The sequence below is a fragment of the Drosophila obscura genome, unplaced genomic scaffold (genome assembly GCF_018151105.1).
Source record: "Drosophila obscura isolate BZ-5 IFL unplaced genomic scaffold, ASM1815110v1 contig_73, whole genome shotgun sequence".
In the NCBI taxonomy this organism is placed as follows: domain Eukaryota; kingdom Metazoa; phylum Arthropoda; class Insecta; order Diptera; family Drosophilidae; genus Drosophila; species Drosophila obscura.
In genome coordinates this window covers 1,972,134-1,995,284 of record NW_024542865.1, presented here as the reverse complement: position 1 = coordinate 1,995,284, position 23,151 = coordinate 1,972,134, and the positions used below count along the sequence as shown (strand labels likewise).

At 46.1% G+C, this 23,151-nt stretch overlaps 2 protein-coding genes across 7 annotated transcripts; both read right to left on the bottom strand.

Moving 5' to 3' along the window:
• Positions 1-47: 47 nt before the first annotated feature.
• LOC111064954 (protein Cep78 homolog) lies at positions 48-2,380 on the bottom strand. Its single transcript, XM_022352835.2, has 7 exons — positions 1,968-2,380; positions 1,714-1,904; positions 1,475-1,651; positions 1,263-1,407; positions 622-1,195; positions 267-558; positions 48-215 (listed from the first exon to the last, which is right to left on the bottom strand). The coding sequence occupies exons 1-7, from the start codon at positions 2,251-2,253 to the stop codon at positions 54-56; spliced, it is 1,827 nt and encodes a 608-aa protein (XP_022208527.2). The 5' UTR covers positions 2,254-2,380; the 3' UTR covers positions 48-53.
• Positions 2,381-2,869: 489 nt separating this feature from the next.
• LOC111064952 lies at positions 2,870-21,686 on the bottom strand. 6 transcript variants are annotated; one of them, XM_022352828.2, is made up of 9 exons: positions 21,557-21,686; positions 7,770-8,588; positions 7,570-7,689; positions 7,301-7,381; positions 5,669-5,777; positions 5,342-5,601; positions 4,896-4,952; positions 3,960-4,227; positions 2,870-3,907 (listed from the first exon to the last, which is right to left on the bottom strand). In XM_022352828.2, exons 2-9 carry the CDS (start codon positions 8,425-8,427, stop codon positions 3,325-3,327), a joined length of 2,136 nt encoding a protein of 711 aa, XP_022208520.2. In that variant the 5' UTR covers positions 8,428-8,588; positions 21,557-21,686; the 3' UTR covers positions 2,870-3,324. The 6 variants fall into 6 exon arrangements, with proteins under 6 accessions (XP_022208520.2, XP_022208519.2, XP_022208521.2 ...); XM_022352827.2 differs by lacking the exon at positions 21,557-21,686 and adding an exon at positions 20,512-20,617; XM_022352829.2 differs by lacking the exon at positions 21,557-21,686 and adding an exon at positions 20,512-20,617 and having other exon boundaries at positions 2,870-3,904.
• Positions 21,687-23,151: the final 1,465 nt, after the last annotated feature.

Below are 23,151 nucleotides of genomic sequence, written 5' to 3'. Positions count from 1 at the left end.
ATCAATCGATCCTGTCCGGCGGTTGCGCTTGGACTTGATCTTGCTTTCCATCATCATTCCTTATTACGACCACGCCCTTGCTTAGGACCGCCCCCAAGGTCCTGCTTGCCGTCTCCGCATAATTCGTTACGACCGAGTCCTTGCGGATTCGCGCATCCCTTAACACTCGGCTTGGGGATGTCCTTCTCGACTTTCACCACGCGAATGAACTTGTACTGGGATAAGGAAAGATAAAAGTTGTGACTGTGAATCCACGAATCACTCACGCTGTACGTCTTGGCGAATTCGGGATTCGAATTGGACTCGTGAATCTTGTTGGATTCCCCCCTCACATTGCGCTCTGCGTTTTTCTTCTCGCTGCGCACCTTTTGGACCTGCAACCGTGACGCCTTCTGCTGCTCCCAGAAACGGCTGAGCCCCGTTGGCTCCACCTCGGATTGGCCGTACTGCTCCTCAGAGTCCTCGTCATCGCACAGCGTCGAACGGTCGCTCGATGGACCGCTGCGCGGGGACGATAAATCGCTGCGCGGAGTCATTTCCGGGCTGGTGACTTGCCCGCTAATCTCGGGAAAGGGAACAATGCAGAGACGCAGAGACACACAGCAGAAACAAAAAACATACTCTTTGTGATCTTCTTCGTTCGTTTCCGGATGTTCATTAGGAATGTGCGTGTGCGTGTGGGAGTGGGAGACTTCCGTGCCCTTGATTGACTCCACGACGGATTGGCTATCGTTTTCCTCTTTCGTCTGTTCCTCTTTCATTTGGCTTGAGTTCGGTTGTTCCTCTGCCGTTTGGCTTGAGGCCTGCCCTTCCTTGTCAGTGGCCTTGTGGCTGTCGATGCTCTTTAGTTGATTGGTGAGCTTAATGTTCATCTCTTCGGCCCTGAGGCGTAGTGTCCGCTCGCAGGACAGCCGCTGCTCGAGCTGCTTGGTGTTCGAGCGCAGCTGGCTAATAGTGAACTTCTGGCCCTTGGGCAGACTCTGCAGCCCGTCAATGCAGCTGAGATCGTACTCCGGCTCCTGTTTCTCCTCGACGTCTGGGCTGCCCAGGTGGTCGCGAATGTTGCGTTGCAATAGCTGGCTGATCCCCTCGTTGCCTCGCACATTGAACTCCTTTATGGCACGGTTCAGGGCCAGGCAGTCGAGTACGACATTGGCTGCAATGTCAGTCAGGCCACAGCCCTGCATGTCGACGACTGCAGGCATCGGAGGAGATTTGAGTGTGGACTCAAGGCATGGGCCATGCATGTTCATCGCACTTACCCTTTATCCAGGCATCCTCCTTCAGCGCCTCGGCGATGCATTGGAGTCCCGGGTCTCCAATGTCAGGATTGTTGGCGAGAAGGAGCGTGCCCAAGCCCAAGATGGACTGCTTCCATCCCTCTGTGCATGGGGCTGCCTTTTTGATCTGCGGGGGATACCAAGCATTACGATGCCCGATGTACTGGAACCCTTTAGCTTCGATATACCGATACCTTGATCATTTCGGCCACGTGAACGGCTCCCTTTGCGCTGATGCGACACTCGGAGAGATCGAATAGTGCGATTCGGTTGAGGTACTTGGCCGAGTTGCACACCAGCTCGCACCCCTTGTCCCCAATGAGGGACCTGCGGAAGCTCAAGGTCTCCAGGCCAGTGTTGGCCTCCAGCGACTAGAAGCAATGACACACAATGAAGGGTATTAGAATGATGAGATGATGGGTGCGCGGCCCACCTTGGCAATGCAGTCAATGTAGCCGTCATAAAGGGGCACACCCTCCAGCTGCAGCACTGTCAGATTCTTGTTGCTGGCCACACAGTTGGCGATGGACTGGACGAGGCCGCGGAAAATAAAGCGCGTGTATAGCACCGGACGCTGTGTGAAGAGTCGGGCCCGATTCTCCGTGTCGATGGGATCGATTGTATCTGCATGGGAAAAGTGCCTTAGTCCCGCAGTCCCTTAGTATTGCGACGACTCTTTCTACTCACTGTGCTCGTAGGAGCGCCGCATGCGCACCAACAGGCTCTTCAGGCACTGGTCACTGTGCAGCGCCTCCGTAATCTGCAGCCAGTCGCTCACGTTCAGCTTGTCGGCGCAGAGCTCCAGAGCGGTGATCTCGTCGGAATTCTTTCGGATCTCTGGAACAGGTGTGAGGTTTTTCGCTCTACACAACTCCAAATACCGAAAGTAGAAGGAGCGGCTCTTGCTCGATTTTTTTACCAGTGCCGGCACCGTTACCTTCCTCACCTTCCCCGGCACACGGCTGTGCGACATGTTCGCTTTCTGTTCGATATGCTCGGAATGTGATTGCACAGTCGAATGGCAAACAGTCGACTCAATATTCAAAGCCAGCAATGGCTTTCAAATATGTCATGTTTGTTTTGTTTTGTTTTGTCTTGTTTTGTTTTTCTCAACAAAGCGTCTAAAACAGGGATGATATTCACATGGGTCGCCATTGTGAACGCGCAATTATCGATAGGCAAATATTTCAAATGAAGTTGAAGAAAACTTCAACTTTGTTTAGCTATATCTTAATGTATATCCATTCTATCGACACGAATTAACATTCCTATGAAAGGTCATGTAATTCTCTTTTTAGCCCAGTATTAAAATCATTCGTGGATAATCGCGCTGCTAATGCAACGAAATTTTTAAATTTTTGAAAAAATCTTTTTGGGGTTTATTGCAAACGAGTGGGACCCAACCAACCCCGGGAGCAGACTTTATTGTCGAGATTCTGACAAATTTCGAAGTCGGCGGGAATGGCCGAACGCTCTGCCCTGCTCGTAATCCAACCACAACCAAAGTTGCGCGCCAGGGCCGCGGCGCTATTGCTTCGGTTCAGATCGTGTTTGGAGCCCTGCAAAAATGATCCAGAGTTGCGTTCCTTTTTCTGTTGTTGCAAGCGCGTTTGCAATATTTATTTAATGTTGCATATACATACATATGGGTAGGTGTATATACGTCATGTGTGGGTGTTTGTGTGTGTGTGTAAATTAAATTGTTTTTGTGGTACAAAAGTTATAACAAAATAAATAACAAGAAATTATTTAATACATATTACTCAAAGATACATTATATACTCGTAATGCAATCGCTGCACGCAATCGCTGCATCCCTGCCACGATTGGCATACATTTTGGTTTACCAGGTGACGTCCCGTCCCGTCCCCATTTCCCCATCCTCCTCCTCCTCCTCCCATCAGACCCACAGGGCAAGGGAAGTGGGATGCGGTATGCGGCGGTATGCGGGGGACTGAACTTAAACTGAACAGAACAGAAGTGGCTGAAGCGGATGAAGATGTACATACATAGAACATAGATGAGATGCCAAGCCAAGCCAAGCTCAGACATTGGTGGGCGCATCCATGCCACAGATGACCGACTTGACCACCGCTGCCGCCGAAAGGGCGGCAAAGTTCTGCCACTTGCGGGTGGACATGCCGTCCTTGTAGTCGGATATGCCCTTGACCAGAACGAAGCTCTCGCGGCAATTGCCAATAATGCTGTCCAGGACGCTGCTCATCTCGACATCGGTGGCCAGCAGGCCGTACTTGCGGGCGAACTGAGTGCGCAGATCATCGCTGCGCACGAGATCGCGACCGGAGCCAATCGGGCCGAGATGCAGCCGCAGGCGGGGCACACCGTTCACCTCATCGGCGGCAATGGGATGGGCCACCTCGATGACCTCGTTGTTGCCAATGTTCATGAAGAGCTTGTCCGTCCGGGAGTCCGGCCGGCCAAAGTCGCTCTCCGTCTTCTGGGCGAGCGTCTGCTGGGCCTGGCCCAGATAGCTCTCCCACGGCCGCTTCAGCTCCATGTTGGCCTGCAGGCTCTCGGCGATATGCTGCAGCGAGTCATTGACCGGGAAATATGTCTTCACATCCTCGCCGCTCTTGTACAAATACACGTACGGTTTCTCCTTGCTGCTGTAATTCGATAATTTAATCACTCCCGACTGAGACTCTGAGAACCACGTACCTGTTGCTTAGGAGGGCCCGCTGCTTGTCCACATACGAGATGACCACATCGCCCAGCCGCACATGCTTCTTGTAGTCGGTGTAGTGCGGCACACCGCCAGCGACGCCCACAATGAACACAAAGTCCACCTTCTGGAATGTGCCCAGGAGCCGTGTGGTCGTATTGCCCGTGGCAGTCATCGCCTCCCTGGTGCTGCCCACCGACGGCAGCTTTGTGCTCACTATCCGATGTGCCCCGATGTTGCCCAAGGTATAGACATTCGATTCGCCTGCGCAGAACGGGAGAGAATAAGCTCAGTCAGTCAATGGTCACACAAATTACACATGGGCTGGGCTGGGCACTGGGTGCTTCGATTTGGTACAGGTTGAAGTGCGTGACCAGAACAATCAGTTCACCCCACAAACAAACAAATGACACAAATATCATCATGGAGTACATGTCCCTGTCCCTCTTCCCAGGACAATCCTTTGCCATAACAACACAACACACAAAAAACAAACACGAAAACATGGAAATAAAAACGCAACAGAGAACAGAACACAGAACAGAACGAAGCGCACATTATCCACTTATATGTAGGAGGTGCATACGCACATATTGTATGTTGATCTGAGGCCAAGTTTTTACCTCCAACTGCAATTGGGCAACACACAAATATTCGTAGGATACGTACGTGTACGGACACGCACACGTAAGTTTCTCTCAAGTTTAAGCCAGGCTCCAAGTTCATGTGCGTATATACAGATAGAGATTTATGTGTAGTACCCCCCATATACCGCATGCACAAATTGAGCTTAAATTAGGGACATTCTTGGCCTCGATTTGGGTGCAACAGAAAGCATTTAAGTGCACATAAATGTGGGTTGGGTGGGTTGTTGAGTGTGGCTTGGACTTGTGGACTTGTGGACTTGTGTGTGAGGTTCTTCAATGGCTTACCAAATCTGCGTTTCTTTTTGGATTTTCTTAGGGTGTTCGTTAGATTGGGATCGGAATCTGTTACGGGTTGGTTATGTGGTTGGGTATAGGTGTCGAATTTGGGGGTGGGCAGGCAGATTAATGTGGTTGGTCGTGTGTCGCGCAGTCGTCGGGGGCAAGCCAAAAAACCAGCAACGAAATTTGATGCAAATTCATTCAATTGTTGCGTAATAGTTTCACGATGATAAAGGGTTGCCGCCCCGTGTCGTGGTTAGGTTACGATTAAGAGTGGGTGGCGGAGAGAGAGGGAGAGAGAGAGGGAGAGAGAGAGAGAGAGAGTTAAGATATTATTAGTGAGGAGCTTGGGGATGTAGAAGGATTAAATTGTTTTAGCAGCATTCTATGGATCCACTATCAATGGGTCGATTGGTCGATTGGTCGATGGTCGAGCCCCGCCGCACACCTACCCACTGTGGTGTAGCGAACGAAGGTCTCCTTGTTCTCGAGCATCGCATCCACCGCCAGCTTCTCGCAGTACTGCGCCGTAATGATGGCAATCGTCGGCTGCTTGTTGGACGCTATCGTCGGCATCTGCTTGACCACCTTGATCTCCTTGTCCTCGTGGTGGATGCGGGTGTAGGCATTGTACTCCATCGACTTGATCAGGCCACGGTCCTGCAGCGACTGTATGACCAGCAGCACATCCTGCTCGCTCCATCCGTAATCCCTGCGGCAAAACAAAACAAAAATGTTATTTCAGTTTGCCCCACTGGCTGATAGTAGGACACACTCACTTGGCCAGATCCTCGGGCGAAACGGGATTGGGATAGGCCTGCTCGATCAGCTCGAGCACCTTTTCCTGTGTCAGCGGCGGAGATTCAAACTGCGATTCCTCGAGTGAAACTGCCAAAGAGAGCGAGAGAGAGGGAGAGAGAGAGAGAGAGAGTCTATCATTAGTACAGCTCTCAGAGACGGTCGGTCGGTCAGTGGCTGGAGGGGAGCTGTAGCTGTAGCTGTAGCTGTAGCGGCTGGGGCTGGGGCTGGGGCTGCAGGGGTTATACGAGTATTTTCACATTCCAGCAGGAAACGTGAAATCCGTGCGATGCAACGAGGTTAGCAGGTGGGCGTGGCTGGTTAGGCAGTGGAGAGCGGTGGAGAGTGATGGTGTCTGGTGGTTAGCACAGAGACGAGAACGGCACTAGGGAGGCGGGTTTCGAGGGGTTTTGTTTGTCGAGAGTCGATTAAAATGCTCAAGCAGCGTATTTTAATTGCTGGCTGCAGACAAATTGGTCTCTCAAGGTGTCATTTTAGAGTTTCGCGGAGCATGAGTATTCCAGAGAGAGAGCGGGGCGGGTGTGGGGGGCAATGGATACTGATTCGCGTTGCAAAGGACAACGACCTGCAATGTCTGCAGTTGGAGCAGCACCGGAAAGCACACATTGGCAAGCAGTTCACACGAGCATAGTTTGAGGGCCACTGTAGTGAGAAGCAGACGGTCCTTGTAAGCAGTCTGCAGCCACGTTTGACAGCCAGCCAGGGTTTAATAGAAGTTACATTGCGGTTTTGTGAGCAGCATTTAGCAGAACAGTTTTGCAATCAATGAAGCTGCATTAAGTTAAAGTTATTCATTTTTTGAGTCTTTGGGCGAAACTGCAGTTTCAGTAGAACGCTTTGCAAGCAGTTTACATGCACAAGTTTCAGAACAGCTACTGATTAATAAATGCAGTTGATAGCAGCTGCAGGCAGTTAACAGAAGTTTTGTAAAGAAAATAATTACAGTTTTAGTACCATTGGGGTATGTACTGTACACATACACTTTGACATTAAGTTTTACGATTACTGAAAAACAAACTACAGTTGTGGCAGCTTTGGGCAAGCAGTTTTCTTAAGTATTCACCTTCTCAAAGTTGTGACGGCAGCTTTGGGCAAGTAGTTTTTGTCTCAGTTGCAAGCAGTTTACTTCTACCCCACTGCTTGTGGATCCGAAGAAGAAGGTTCTACAGTTGCCAAGCCACTGGTTTAAGCATTTTTTATTGTTTTTCTTGGAGTTCGCTTTAACATTTTTTTGTGAAACATTTTGGATTTTCAGTGCAAAAACATTTCTTTATTTTTTGACGTGCATTTAGTACGAAAAAACGAACGAACAAAAAACAAAATAAAAACGGAACAAACAGCAACGAGTGAGCAAAGAGAGAGAGAGAGAGACAGAGAGACAGAGAAACAGTAGGGGAGAGGGGAAAACGACACGCTTTGGATTTGCATTTGGATTAGATGGATTAGTTGCGGGGGACTGGACTGGACTGGACTGGACTTGGACGAGCACCATGGAAGCGTCAAGTGGCAAGTGGCCAATCACTTCCGCCTGGCACTCAGCTGATCCGTGTACATGTCCAGCCAAATGGCCTTCATCAGATCGCCGCCATCACCTGTTTTCCTCTGCGCCAGCAGCGCCTCCTCGAACTTGCGATTGCAGTCGCCGTAGCAATAGATGATGTAACCATCCCGAGCTGCTTCCCACACACCACCACACACACACACACCGTGAGGGAATGGGAGTGGGAGTGGGAATGTGGGATGATTCCCACAGAATCAGATCAAATCAAATCAAATCAAATCAAATCAAATCAATGATTAGGAGGAGATGGCAGTGCTCTCTCTCTTAGAGCAGAGCAGAACGGAATCTGAATGTACTTACGCGGACGCGAGGGCGGCGCCGATGTCTGCTCCAGGATGCGCAGCTCGATCTCGATCGACTGGATCTCCGAGTAGCCGTGCTGCATCAGCTTCATGATCTTCTTGATGAAGCCCACATAGTCTGCAAAGAGCGAGAAACGCGATTAGAGAGCGACCAACCCCCCCCCCATCCAAAGCAAGAACCCCAGAACCGAACTGTACCTCGGGGAAAGTCCTGCGGACTGACGAGCTCCTTGAAAAAGTCCTGGGCAATGTGGGCCTGCTTCTCGTCGTTGGTGAGCCAGTCGCGGAACCAGAAGCGCAATGTGCGCGACTCCTGCGAGTGCTTGCCCGTGTTGGCGCTGACCAGGAACACGCGAAACTCCAGCGAGAGGGCGGCCGCCTTGCTGGCGCTCTTCTGCCCGGCCACCGTGTCCTTGTTGATGATGATGCCCGTGTGATCGCCACCGGCGACATGCACCCGATCGTTGATCTCATCCACCAGCTTCCGCTCGATCAGGATCACCGTGCTGCTGGCTGTCTTGCCTCGGGGCGTCATCACGACCTGCTCTGTCCGCGGCGGTGTCTGGCTCCTACGAGAGACGCTCTCGTTCTGGCCCTCGTTCTGTTCGCCTGTTGTGGCTGTGGCGCCGCCTCCAGCAACCTGCGGCGTTGCTGCGACACTTTTATTGCCGTGGATTTTGTTGCTGCTGCTGCCACTGCTGCCATAACTGTTGTTGCCATTCGCCAGTAGCCCCCCCCCGTTGGCATTTCCATTTCCAGTTCCAGTTCCATTGCCTCCATTCGATGTCTGCGATTTGTTTGGCTTGGGGGGCGGCGGCGGTGGCCCCATCTGTGTGTGAGCTCTTCGCTCTGACATATTTCTACGGCTACGGAGACGGCTACGGAGACGGAGACTCCGATTCCAAATTCCAAATTCCGAATTCGATTCCCTCGCTCTCTGTCGCTCCGCTCAGATCCTGCTGTCTTTATGGGCGGCTGGTATGTCCTTGAGCCCAAACAAAAACTTGATGTTGATTGCTGCCAAAAGAAAAGCAAAAGTTGACTGTCAGCAAAGGTACAACAATACACGGAAGGGGTGTACAGACAGCGTGCCTACAGTGGAGCGTGCCTAAGGTATACCACACACACACACACACACACATTCAGTGGGGTAGGGTAGGTGGGGGAATTTACATATATTCTATTCCTTTTGCTTTGCTTTGATTTGTTCTTACTTACTAGGCCTGCCTGCCAGGAGCTATTTGTGCAGAAACCAAGTCTGGGAGCTGCACGCGAATTAATTTCTCAGACGAGTACGGGGAATACGAGCACGAGGAATACGAGTCTTGGGATACACTCTAAATATATCGCATATACATGGGGAAATACTTCCATCTCTCATTGCAAACGAATAGCTGCAGCTCCCATAGTTCGCACATGGAAAGGAATAAAATCGTTGGAGATGCCTTTAGCTAGTGCCAATTTAAAAGCAGCCAAAAGTCCCCCTTAAAAGTGATTTATGCTGGCCAATAGATCCCCTCAATTGGCTGCCTATCCTGAGCTGCTCTTTTGACGCAGGAAAGTGGATAAGTTCACCCTTTTCAATGTTCATTCGTCGCCAGATAAACCTTGGAATTAACTACAGTAAATAATTTCTTGCTTGAGTTTCCCTTCTCAACTTTCTTTCGCTCCTGTGGACGCTTCACTGTGTGTTTGTGTGTGTGTGTGGGGGGGGGGGTATCGTATTTTTAGGACAGGTCTTTGCATTTCCATATACCCGTGGATCAAATGTTGCGCCTTCCTCTCGGGGGGGACGGGCTCTGACGTTGTCTCTTGTTTCGTGGGGCGTGGGGCGTGCGGCGTGGGGCCGCCTGTCTGCTGCTCTGGCAATGGGCCAAACAAATTTAGAATTCATAACTAATTGGTGTCATAAATACCCAGCACCCCCTCCCTCCCACAGACCAACCCCCGCACCAGCACCTGCACCTGCACCTGCCGGTTAGGTAAATGCGACCCAGTGACTCGCTTTCGGCCTACAAAAATACAAATAATCGTAGCACAAAAAAAAAACAAAAAACGAGACCAAAACAAACGAAGAAACGCAAGAAGGAAAATCAATAGGAAAAGCTTGGCAGCACAAGAGGCAGAGGCAGAGGCAGAGGCAGACTCGGAATTGGAATTGGAGTGCATGACAACCCCCCATCCCCCAGAGACCGAGGGCGTGGAAGGGTTGCTGCATGCCATGCCATGCCAGACGCCCCCCCCACCCCAGGTACACCTCCTGCCTATTCCCACTCCAAAGCCCAAAAGTTTTGCCCGCAATTAAAGCCAAAAGCGAACTTCCGTTCCGGCCAAATGTCACCCAAAGAGCGGCCGCAGAAAGAGTTTTTTGAACTCTCTCAACTGGGGAAAGCAGAAACAGAAACAGAGGCAAAGGCAAAGGCAAAGGCAGAGGCAGAGGCAGACCCACGCACCCATCCACTGGGGGGGGGGTGGCTTGTGTCCCGTTCCGTATATTTGCATAGCACACACACAGAGAGAGAGAGAGAGAGAGAGAGAAGGGGTGTGTGCGGCCCCAGGGGGGAAAAAAAGGCGAATGAACCGCGGTGGCAAGAGGCAGCAGAACAGAAGGAAAGGAAAGGGAAGGAAAGATGGGAAAATGCAACCAAGGAAATGAAATTTACATTTTTTAGCTTTTTCTCTCCCTTTGAGAATTCCACAACCACCGACGCACACCACACACACACACACATATCCTTGGTGTATGTGCCCTAAGGGTGGCTTAAAGGGTGCCCAGTGCCAGTGCCAGTGCCAATGCCAGTTCCAGTGCCATCCAAGTATTGCTTGAGTTTCGTATTATTTAAGAACACAAAAGCTGTTGAATAGCTGCGATCCATCTGCTGTCCAGTCTCTGCAGAGCTGAGTGCAGCAAAGGTCCATGGAATGGTCCAAGTGCAGGATCTGCCATGGCTGCCAATTCACGGCTTCTTTTGAATCCATTTGATTGTGTATAACTTTTAGAGAAGAGTTGGCAGAGAGCCATGACAGGAGGAGCACCTTACTTGAGGGGCATACAAAAGATTGTGGCAAAGTAGCAAGCGGTAAATAAAGTGCATTATTTTCTCTGTAAATCGAAGCGTATTTCCATGTTTGGGAAATGCCAAACAGCATCAGCAACACTTTCGTGTTCCCTTTCTTATGCGAGCATAAATTACTTTGAGATTATTTAAAGAACAAAGCTACGATACGAATGGGAATGGGAATTGTTGCAGTTCAGGGCAACCTCCTGCTTGGTCTGTCGGGGCTGAAAGGCAGTCTCTCTAGCTCTTACTCAAGTGCCCGCTTATGCCCGAAATTTAGGCAGTTTAATCATACCAAATTTAAGCTAGAGTTGAGCTAGCAGCCTGGAGTTATTCTCTACTAATTCTCATGTAAGCCAAGCCCAGTGCTTGTCAGACTTTCACTTGAAGACGCACTTAAAGACGAATATCAAACTGGCAGTGGCAGTGGCAGTGGCAGGAGTCGCAGTTAAAAAATGGCAGATACTCGTACTGGATTCGTGATTCTTGATTCTTAATTAGATTAAAGAGATTCTTCATTTCATTGCAGCAAACCCCCCCAATGCCCCCAAGCCACTTTAACCCCTGCTTTTCGTGTGTCAAGGGTGCAGCAGCCAGCAGCCAGCAGCAGCAGCAGCGGCACTCAAATTTCATGAGCCGGAAATTATTTGACGTCTGGTCTGCAATTTCAATTAAAACAAAGCAAAAAACAAGCAAAAGCAAAAAAGAAAAAAAGAAAAAAAAAAAGGTACAGTGCCTAGAGACACTCCCTTGGGGAGCGGTGGTCTGCCCCCTGCCCCTGCCCCTGCCACAGCCACAGCCACAGCTCTGCCTTCTGCTGTAGCCCCTTTTGAAAGTGCATTTTCTTCACTTCCGCTTTATAGTTGGCCGATCTTCTCGGGGGCGTCGTCTGCAATTGGGAAATTCCTATGGCAAGTGCCTGACGATGCGTAACTGCCGGGGTGCCGAGGGGGTAAGGCAAAGGGTTTGGCTTTCCAGCCGAGAAAACATTTTATGGTTGACAGAGCGCCAGTCACGTGTCTCACAAAACAAACAAAACACAAAATCAAATTTCATATTTACACCCCGAGGAAGGAGCAGGAAACTAGAGGCATAGAGTGGGTGGGGGGGTGGGGTGGGATATCAATATGGAAGAGGAAACAATATACATTGAGAGGAAGTGCAGTATAGCGAAGGGGGCAGGAGGCAGTGGATAAAGAAGAGAGACTTAGCCCACACGCAAAATGGCAACCAACTCTGCTGAAGTTATCTTCTTTTTATTTTTGTTTCTATTTGCAGAGAGAAACTCTGTTCTTCCACTTGAATTTATTGCATTGCGAGGTCTAAGAGATGAAGCAGAACCAAAGCCAAAAGAGCCAAAAGAGTAAGCGTCAAAAAGTGGGCGAACACAGAGGAGAACCCGCAGACGACCCACAGACAGACAGACAGACAGACAGACAGACGCCCATGCTTCAGGGGCATATACATACCTACATATGTACGAGTACGATATGTGGCAGCATGCGCACAGTTGTGACCACAAGAATAGTCTCCATGAAGGTTCGGATATTTGCTGCAGTTGCCACAAGAGTTCAAGAGATTTTAAACCAATAGAAAAATATTTTAGATTTAATTTTAGTGGCAAATTGGTAAAGAAAATCAAAGAAATCCTTTGCTCATATAGAAGGCTATAAAATAATAGTATTTGCATGAATGGTAGCCAGATCAAAAATATACATAAATGAAAATTTCGTATCCATGAATTATATTTCTCACAGCCATTCACTTGCCACGCTGCCCCAAAGAGCCCTGGAGAAAACTTTGCTCACCATCAAAAGGGGAAAATATAGCAGAAAATCTCTAAGTGAAGATTGATTTGATAATGAAGAAGTTTGAGCTGAATTTAAGCGATAATTTTTAGTTGGAGATCTCTACCAGAGAAGGCCTACCAGGTCTACCCCAGTGGGTGCATATCGAGAGCAGTCTACAGAGCATCAGAGATGCTACCCGAGTGCTAGCCCATGTCTGAAACGACACACAGGATATTCCATGTCAGGGCATTACAACACTCCCATAAGTGAGCAAAGCCCCAGGGATCCAAGGTTTAGATCACAGATATACAGTACCAAAAACAATTGAATTGCAGGGACAAAGTACAGCTAAAAAAAAACGCATAGCAACTATAATTATGACCGCAATTGTAGCTACGGATGCATACTTATTGCATGTACTGTAGATAACCAATACATGCGGTTTCCTGTTGCGCGTGTGGGAAGTGAGGCTGAGGCTGAGGCTGAGGCGAATGGTGGAAACATGTGTGGCAAGCAAAACGATCGTTCAACTAAGAGATCTCTCTTCAGTGTTGGATAACAACAGTAAAAATTTACTTTCTCCCATGCAAATGGGGAATGGCGAATGGAAAAAGAAAGATCTTTCAGCGGGAAAAATATGCCCAAGATATTTTCAGTGTTGCGTATCCAGCAAATGGCACGCTATGCAACACTGTTTGGTGACGCTAACAGCGGAAACAACGGAAACAACGGAAACACGTTCGCATTCACATTTTATACTCGTTATTCATGGATGGAAATGGGGTAAATGGGGTAAATGGGGTAAATGAGTGTGCAAACTCTACATAATCTGGCATGGTTTATCTACAAAAGTAACAACAGCTAATTACCGCATAATTTGAGTTAATTTTTGTGTACCCCTTTGGAGCGTACAAACGTACGGCTGTAATTAGCCCCCAAGAGGGCGGGGGTCCGTAGGTGAGTCGCAACGGAACGTGACTCAAAGCTGAAGCAAAACTATTGAACCGATATGCGAGCTTACGTCAAATGTACACACAGACATCGGATGGACAAAGTAATTCTCTGACTCACAAATAAGGCAAAAGGCAAAGGGCGAAAGGGCGAGAGGCGACTTGCCTTCGTGATTCGATTGCAAGTTTCATTAATTAGCAATCAACTCTGAAAGAGAGCGAGAGAGAGGTAGAGAGAGATCATATATCGTATCGATGGGCACGATCCCCCCCCCCCCCATTTCTGTTGTCAGTTGTCGCATCTGTCCATCTGTTGCTTTGCTGGCTGATTGGGCAAGATATATTTCTATTTATAGGCCCAAACATTTCTGGACATTTTCATCATAATGTTACGAATCAGCGCCCCCCATTATGTTGTCTCAAGGTTTATTCCACAACAAATTGCGAGAGAACTTCCCACTCCACAGCCAGCCAGCAATCAATTCACATCCCACAATGCTCCTCTTGGCTTCGCCTTTGTTCTTTGGCTCTCAATGGCCGGGCACTGAATTTACTTTTCATTTTTGTTTATAAAACAATTTTGGAAGCATTTGGGAGTGGGAGCGCTACGGCTGCGGTTGGCATAAGGAAATGCTGCTTGATAATTTATGATTATAAATAAGGAAAAAAAATTGAGGAAATTAAAATATCCAACAGCTATGTATGTAAATTATGTTTTCCTTTGCCTATAAATATTTTCTAAAGAAATTATTTTCACATTTTGGGCAGAAAATCATTGAAAAATTCCAAAATATGTATATAATATCGCTGGCTATAAGCCGAAATATAAGCCCAAATATATGCCAAATAATTACAGCAAAAGATGAGCCATAGATCAGATTTTCAAGCACTATTTGCCACTCCAAAAACATGCACGAAAATTCAAGCAATCAATTTAAATTTCAGTGAATATTCACTGGCATACGCGTATGCCAAGAACTTCCATCCAAATATGAGAATGCGAATTTGTGTGTTTGCTTTAGTAAATTAGCAAGACAGAGATCTGGGAGGGAGATCTGTTCTGTTGAATTATTTACACTTACAGGCCAACAAATCAGACCCAAAAATCCACAAAATCCAATTATTAATTTCACTCAAATTTCTGGGAAACAAAATTGTGTTTTATTTTTCCTTGATAAATGTATGCATGTCGTGCGTTATCAATCGATCCACTTGGAATCAATATTCGCCATGATTTGTACTTGAACTTTGGCTGCGAAAATAAATTAGAATAATAATTGCAACACAATTTGCATATTTGAGTAGCAATGAGGAACACTCTCGCCTCAGCCCCCAGCAAAAGTTTTAATTGGAAGCCAGAACACGGGCCGCCTGAGAACTGACACAGCTGAGACCTAAAAACCGGAGACCCCTGGGATCGGAATGGGGTCTAATAGCTCTCAGTAATAGTCCCCTCCCCTCATGGGAGGATCGAAGATCGATCGAAGTGGCAACGGAAGAACTGGGGAACTGGCAGTGGAACTGAAACTGGAACTGGAAGTGGAATCCAATCGAAGGATGACGTCATTTATGCGTTTTATCAACATCCCAACCCAGAGCAAACTCTGACGCAATTTCGTGATTATTTTAATCGTCAAACAAGTTGGTGGAGGGGGGTTGGGAAAAACTCGTGAGAGCAGCGACTGCTGACCTTCAAAAAATATATACAATCTAAGCTTTAGTCAGAACCAGAGAGAGAGAGGAGAGCTCCAGCTCCAGCTGCAGCTCAGCTTTGAAAAGAGGTTTTGGATTTATGTAGAAGAGAACTAGATTTAAAAACTCAATTTACTTGAATGAGTTTATCTTGCTGCTAGGGCATTAATCAGAGCCTATTTCCCTTGGTCTCTGGCTAGCTACGAATCTTACGCAAATTCTAGGGAAAATATTTATACTTTCGAGACACACAATTTAGCTATAGACTGCTCGTATATATGTACACGAGCTATAGCTATGTATCTGCTGCATGCTGGAATCTTTCGTCAGACACCTTTGAGAACTTTTGTAGGGGCATGGGGCATTGGGCATGGGGCCTGCCGTTTGGTTTGTCGTGTGGGCGATGGAGACGACCTCTTGCCTCTTTCCCTCTTTCTCTCGCTGCGTTCCTGATGTCTGATGCAATAATAAGTTCTGTTGTGGCACCAAGTTTCGTCACAAGTGGCATGCGTCATCTGCCCTGCTCTCAGGCTATTGCAGCGGCTGATCAATTAGCTCTGTGGATCAATATAGGTGCCAGCTGCACCATGCGTGGATGCGTGGGTGGCTGCCCCGTCCACTCCACTCCACTTCCACTTCACTGCTCGCCACTCCACTTCACTTCACTCCAATTAAATGTCCAATTGCAGTTCCAATGCAACATTGTGGCCCTTTTATCTAAGCGACGCACGCAACACTGGCAAGGGGTAACGGAAGCACTTGGACAGCCCCCAGATACCCTGTAAAATTGCACTGCAAAATCCACAAAGAGAACAAACGGAAATATCACAAGTTCCCTTTGGCAGTTTTTTTTTTTGGTTTTCAAGCATTTAAATATTTCCAGCAATATTCTCGCACAATATTATTAATTTATAGCACAAAAAACTATTATATTTTAAAGCACGAATAGAACAATTTATTTTTTATTTATTTATTTATTTTTATTATTTATTTATTACTTTATTATTATTATTATTATTTATTTAGTATTATTACTATATTATTATTATTTATTTATTTTTGTATTTTATTTTCCGTTTTGCCTGACAAACACACAACCAATATTCCCCCTTTTTTACTGCAACACAAAAACAAAACTAAAAACAGTCGCTCAAGGGTGAGGGAAAAGTCGCCTTGGCTTGGCTTGGCTTGGGGCTTTCCTTTGCTTGGACTTCTTGGAATTAGCGTCTGGGTGGGGTGCGAGCGGTGCTTGGGTGCAAAAGTGATGCAAGGGTGGCGCTTGGCTGCTTAATAAATTAGAGCAGCAGCAGCAGCAGCAGCAGCGGCGGCAGCGGCAGCGGCAGCGACCGTGCAATATGGGCAGGCGGTGTCTTGACAGTTTTATGGCCACGTAATACAGCTCCAAATGCAGCTCACAAATGCGAAGAAACCCTCTTCCTCTTCCCTCTCCCCTCCCCCCCCATATGCCATACGTACATATTGTAGATGGATTTTCTCTTATTGTTTTTCTTTCACTGTGTCAGTGGGTGGTTTTCCTCGACTGGTTCCCCTCGTTCGCTTGTGTGTGTGTGTGTGTGTGTCTGATGGCGATTAGAGGCTGATTAAGAGTGGGGTGACCTACATTATGCCTTGCAAGGGGGGTGGTGGGTTGCCTTTGGGGGATGAAGGGGCAGCATAATACTTATAGTGCAACGGACAACCCTTAGCTTATGGTGAAGGGGCACGTGGCTAACCCGTACGAGAAGGAAATTTCATGGACGGAATTCGTGCAGGAGCAGCAGGAGCAGCAGGAGCAGCTCTTGGCAGTTCCGTTTCAGTGCTCTGCTCTCTGGCACTCGTATTACAAATAAAACTTTCAAATATGCCGCATGCCACACGCACACACACGCACACAGAAATGCTGCTGGGCCTGGGGTAAATGCATCTCAAATATCAAATTTGATTATCGCATTGAGTGTCGCTCGTAGATGGGGTTAACTCTGGATGCCAGAGTCTGCCCGACATCCTCCTCCTCCTCCTCCGCCTCCTCCCAGACAACATATCAATTTACAGCTACGCCCCAATTGCCCCGCTTCAATCTAGGGAGTCGCTCCAATGCCCCACAGAGGCAAAGTGCGAAAAAACAAATCAAATCAAATCAAGACAAAAAAAAAAAAACAAATGGAAATTACGAGTATTTTTAAATGCAGAGAGCCAACAGAGCCACAGAGCCACAGCAGCAACGGGGCACTACGGATACCGAGTACCGAGTACCGAGTGCCGAGTGCCGGAGCATCTGCTTCAAAAGTTGAATGAACCGTTACGCTATGCTACGATCCCATCCCACCCCATCCCATTCGAATGGCTTCGATTAGTTTAGTGGAGCGCAGCGGAGCTCCCTCGTCTTCGGTCTTCTAGGCAAAGGTGTCGAGCAGCCACAAAATAATGGCAAATTTGTGGCCAACAATTAATTTATTTGTAAATAAATCTTCGTTCTAGAAGGGGATCATAATAACTGTTTGTCTAAATTATACCCAGAGATGCCTGGAATGCCTGGAATTTCCGCGAAACTTTAATTTAAAAATTTAAGCCAGTGGAAAAGTGAAAATTGTAATAAGAATAATTTCATACATATTTAAATAAACATATTTCTTGTCTTTTATTGTCATTCAGTTACTTTAGGCTGTGTTTAAAATTTCATATTTAGATGAAATATTTTGCACCTTTCCCATTTATGAAGGATATATTTAATTACCTTTTAAGTGTTTTATATTCAGATTAAATATTGATTTTGTCCTGAGTGCATCTGGATGCATTCGAAATGGAGGCAAGCTGAAAGCTTCCTTTATGATATTTTCAATTAGCCATTGAACGCATCCGGATCCTATTTTTAATGGATATTCCACCGCTCCAGTAGGAATTAAATATTCTATTTAATGCTATCCCCCCACGGATAGCCGGACAAATGAATCTGATGGCTTATATTTTCAATAGAAATTTTGCTATACATTTAAGATAATTTTGCACACAATAAATTTCAATCATTGCCAATATATAAAATTAATTTCAATGTTACAATTTTGTTGCTTCCAAAAGTTCAGCAGTTAAGCAGCTCAAAATTTGGATGCCCCAAAGACGGATCTGGAAACCGAAAACTGAAATCGAAAATGTGTGGAGAGCAACAAATTTTCTGTTTACTCGTAGACCCTGAGAATGAGATCATTTTCAGAGCTCTTTCTCACTCTCTGCATCTGCCTCTGCCTCTGTATTGCCTCTGTATTGCCTCTGCCTTGCCTCTGTATTGCCTCTGCCTTGCCTCTGCCTTGCCTCTGTATTGCTGTATCTGTGTGCTTTTTGCTATTGGCCTCTCTTGATGTTTCTTCGTGTTGCGGCGTTCTATTTTTTTTCTTTTTTTTCTTTGTATACATTTTTGTTGGCCAAATGTTTTTGGCATCGTCAAAAAATTTGTTGAAATTTCTCCTGGCTCTGGAACAAGCAGCCGACGCAAAGCGCATTAAACAAAACAAAAAACAATGGAAAAGAGCAACAACAAAACGTTGACCAAAATGCAGGTCACCCAGAAATAAAACCCGAACGGATGGATGGATGGACTGCAAGGGTTCGAACAGCCGCCTACCCCTTACATTGTTTCGTGAGGAGCCCATCACACTCCCGAATGTAGCCAAGCTCCAAGGCGAGTTGGAGCTTAGTCTCCAACTTTTCCCAAAAGTGAAAATCGTTAGTCATGGGCTGCGGATGCGGGATGCGTACATATATAGTCAGGGATGCCTATTCGCTCGGGGAATTACTCACCTTGTACTTCAAGTTAATCACAACAAAGATTTCTTCGATGGAGGCTGGAGGCTTGATATGCGACACCACTTGAACAATGGGCACAGAGTATTGCGAGAATGCAGACCCAGTCAGGTTCTTGTTGTAGCGTAGCATCTTGTTGCAGGTTTTAGATTCTATTTTACGCTTTGAAAGCAGACCGTGAATATCACACGGGGAACACTGAGCTATTGACGGAGAGATCAAAATCCAGCTTTGGCCAATCGATTTGTTCGGGAATGCTCGTTCAACTGCTCCAAGAGGGCATAAGGAAATCAAGGGCTGCTTTGGTCATTCGATTTAATCGAAATATGAGCTATCAGTTTGGGGGATTTAGGGCTCTCGGGATTAGCAAATGGCAGCGTCGAATGATTCGTCCATTTCCCATTCTCGCAGCCTTTCGCTTACGGAAGCTTTCCACAACGAAGCCAATACACCTCTGCACTTCCAGGGTATCGTCTGGGAATACAATCGCACGAATTGGCGGCCACCAGCAACCACAATACTCGGGTTGTCGGTAGTCGGGCGAAGGGTAAACGGAAATGGACTTGGATAATTTGAGAGCGCACATAAAGAATAAAGAACCCAAAACAGAATAGTTATCAACAGAATTAAAATAATAAAACTGCAAATGGGGGGGACAACAAATGCCTCAGGGGAGAGAGGCTGACGCAGAGGCAGAGGCAGCGAGCGAGACAGTCATAAAGGGTAATCGTTTTTGGCTCAGCTTAATGGAGGTCAATATCGCTACACAGTATACAATACTCACACAGCCTTGTCTCAGTCTCAGTGTCTCGAAATTTAAATTCAAATGCAGCAGCAAACACACCACAGACCGATCCCCACGTTGCTCGAGTAATCCGATCTATCAGACGAGTTGGAGGGAGAGGCGGCAAACAAATTTGCATTCACGATTGAATAATGCAGAGTGGCAGGCCAGGGCACCCTTCTTGCCGCAGCACTGTATACATTTTGGGGAAGAGAAAAGATCTATTGGCCGACTGATGGAGCAGCCAAAAGTGAGCCACAGAAAACATGGTATAGAGTCACTTTATATATAGAATAGACACCATAAATCTTAAATATCTAATCAGTTTTACAGCGGGAATAAACCTGGAACACTATTAAAAAAAAGACACAACATACACGTATGGGAATCCCATGCTGGATGCAATGCATCTCTTGCCATCTATTCAAAATCAAATTCCAAAAACAAATGCAGCCGTTCGCTTATGGCACATTTGTCACAGGCAATCAGCCAATCAGCCAATCAGCCAATCAGCCAGTGCTCTAGTCTGTGGCATTCTTATACATTTGTATCCTAGTTATTCCCATTTCAAACACTTATGCAAATGATTCACACAAGGCAAAAACTATTTTGTACACTTCCAAGAACTTGTTAAACTAAATGCCCATAAAGGGTACTATTGACTATTGGCTGTAGTCATCAGAGCAGCTGTGGGGTAGGGTACGCTGCCTGGTTATAAATAGATAAATACTTTTGGTGAAAGTACAACAAAGACATTACAAGCCCCTACACCCCCCACCACCCCTACCGTACACCACGTATACCCCCAGAGGCCCCCCCTACCACTTGTACGAGTGTGTAGTATAATCCACCCGTATGGGGGACACTCACCTGTTGAACGTTGAGCGGCAGCAAATGACGTGTTTTTTTTTTGATTTTTGTTTTTTGTTTTGTATGTATGTATGTGCAACCGGTTTAAACGTTTTTTGGCTATTTTTATTGTTTATTTAATTTGTTTATTTCGTTGTGGGTTGGTTTTGTTCTTCTAAAAACACAATATGTATCATTACACAGAGAGAAAAAAAATACGAAAAGAAATGCGAAAAATGTTATATCTTATCTTATCGGCCAGCACGAAGAGCGGGGTGTGCGGTGCGCGGGGCATGGAGCATGTGGAAGTATTTCTCATTATCATCAAATGATAAGGGCACACCGCCACCGCCGATATATGTATTTAGTCGTTGCGTTTCGTTTCGTTGTGTTCTGTTTGTTGTTTGGTGATTTCGGAATGGGACTTGTGATGGGGTTGTAACTACAATAAATAGTCGCCCCCTCCCAGTCACTGATTGTGTTCCAAAAATGCCCGCTGACGTCAGGGGTTCCGCTCCACAAAACGGTAGGGAGGGATGAGTCACCACCTCTCAATCTCCCTCTCCCTTTCTCGCGCTCTACCGATCTAACGAGCCAAGCGCTCTTCCACTGACGTCATAAGCTTAGCGGATAGGACAACAAAGAGAACGGCAGAAAAGACAATAGGGTTGCACTTGAAACGGTAGCCTCCAAGCGACCCGACCGAACCGGTTCACCTTCAGCTGATCAGATCAGATCAGACCCACCCCCCCGCCATCCTGCGCCATCACGCTCCAGCACCGACTCGACTCTCTTTACTTCATCTCCTCGCCAAAACAATTGCTGCTGCGCGCCGTTCACTTGCAAAACAACAACAAATACCGACAGAACTGAACTGAACTAAAAGATAACATTATCTAGATTCTAGATACATGCAGGCAGGTATAATATCTGTGTGGTGTGCACACGCGTTATATTAATAAATTACAGTTTCCGAAAATGCGCGCGCGTCACTTACACTTTTACACTAAACAGCACAGCACACAAAAAAAAAAATAAACATTCGAGTTCTACTCAGTACACTTACGCCAAAATGCCGGCAAAACAAATTGGTTGGGGAGGGAAACAAAAATTGGTACCCGTAGCTAGCGCCCTGCTCAGTGCGTGCGATTCGTAGAAAAAGTTGCGATTGAAACTTGGCAAGGCCGCCAAAATAGGTTAGTGTGACCCCTCCATAGATGGTTCGTACAGTGTGACCTTATCGACTAAATATGCCGTCTGACCCTCAGAAATATACTCAAATATACCTTTTCATTTTCATAATATACCGTAAATATACCGAGGAAAATCATATTCCTTAATTTTGATATTCAATCTACTATTTTTAGCTAGTTAGGACTCTAACCACTGAAGATATCATATTATCCGATAGATACATACATTTTCTACAAGATTGGCAAGTTTTCAGGAGTCCTTTTTATTGCATTGCTTACATAAAAAGGTTCAAACAAAAACGGCCAAAGCATAAAACGTAAATGTGGACTAAATGTGACGTCAGTGTTGCTGGTCAACCAAGTTTCTTCTATGCGTATAGACTTTTGTATACCATATTTTCTTTAATTGATGTTAAATTTATTGTTCCAAGCTCCATTTGAACATTATTTATGATTTTATCCTAGATTGACATGTTTTTAACCTCTTAATGAATATATTTGTGTTTTATATATACATTTATCCCAGTTCTGATACCTATTATTGGAACCCGCGAGCTGCAAAACTTTTTTAATATCTTTAGAACAGAGACGGAATAGTTTTTGCATTAATTGGAGCCTGAAAATTCAAACAGTATCTCAAATCCATAATATCCATTTTCCCAAGGTATTCAGACTTGTTGCTCATTCCGTGCTAAGGTTGCACAACATTGCTGCTACTTCATTTTCCCATGCTGCTGAAATAAGATACCGTAAGATACATTTGAGTTTGTATGGGAAAAATTTCAGCAACATGCTGCCACACCACGAAAATGAGGGGAAAGTCTCCACAAAAACACTCTATTCTCCACTGAATAGAGAGCACTCTCACAATGAAGCGAGTTTGCAAACTCTCCACGAATTGAAAGCGAGTTTCAAACCTCCACGATGAAGCGAGTTTGCAACTCCCACGAATTGAAGCGAAAAATGTCAGTATTTTTGGTGCGCTAAATGAGTTTGGCGGTCATATCAAAAGTATATTAATATATGGAAAAATAAATAGTTCACTTGTTTGTTTTGTCGAGTGTGACTGGAACCTCAGAAACTTTATTTTCATAATATACCGTAAATATACCAGGAAAATAATATTCCTCAATTTTGATATTCAATCTACTATTATTAGCTAGTTAGGACTCTAACCACTGTATATATCATATTATCCGATAGATAAATAAATTTTCCACAATCTGGCTTTTTATAACGACTCCTTGTTATGTGATTGTCTAAAAAATAATCTTTAAACAAAGAAGCTGAACAAAAATGTTCTTATTTTACATGGTAACTACACGGTAACTACACATTTGCTACATATCAACGACTTATTTGTGGAGTCAATACGCGGGATATACAGATGCTAATTCCATGATTTTTATTGGTTTATTTGGATACAAAAGAAGAAGGCTCAGAAAAGGTTACTTCACAACGGATAACT

Coding starts and splice junctions, on each gene's coding strand:
- LOC111064954 (XM_022352835.2), bottom strand. CDS start 2,253: ATGTCGCACAGCCGTGTGCCGGGGAAGGTGAGGAAGGTAACGGTGCCG. Junction 1,408..1,474: donor ACGTGGCCGAAATGATCAAG/GTATCGGTATAT, acceptor TATCCCCCGCAG/ATCAAAAAGGCAGCCCCATG. Junction 1,196..1,262: donor GGAGGATGCCTGGATAAAGG/GTAAGTGCGATG, acceptor CGATGCCTGCAG/TCGTCGACATGCAGGGCTGT.
- LOC111064952 (XM_022352828.2), bottom strand. CDS start 8,427: ATGTCAGAGCGAAGAGCTCACACACAGATGGGGCCACCGCCGCCGCCC. Junction 7,690..7,769: donor TCCGCAGGACTTTCCCCGAG/GTACAGTTCGGT, acceptor CGCTCTTTGCAG/ACTATGTGGGCTTCATCAAG. Junction 3,908..3,959: donor CGGGCCCTCCTAAGCAACAG/GTACGTGGTTCT, acceptor ATCGAATTACAG/CAGCAAGGAGAAACCGTACG.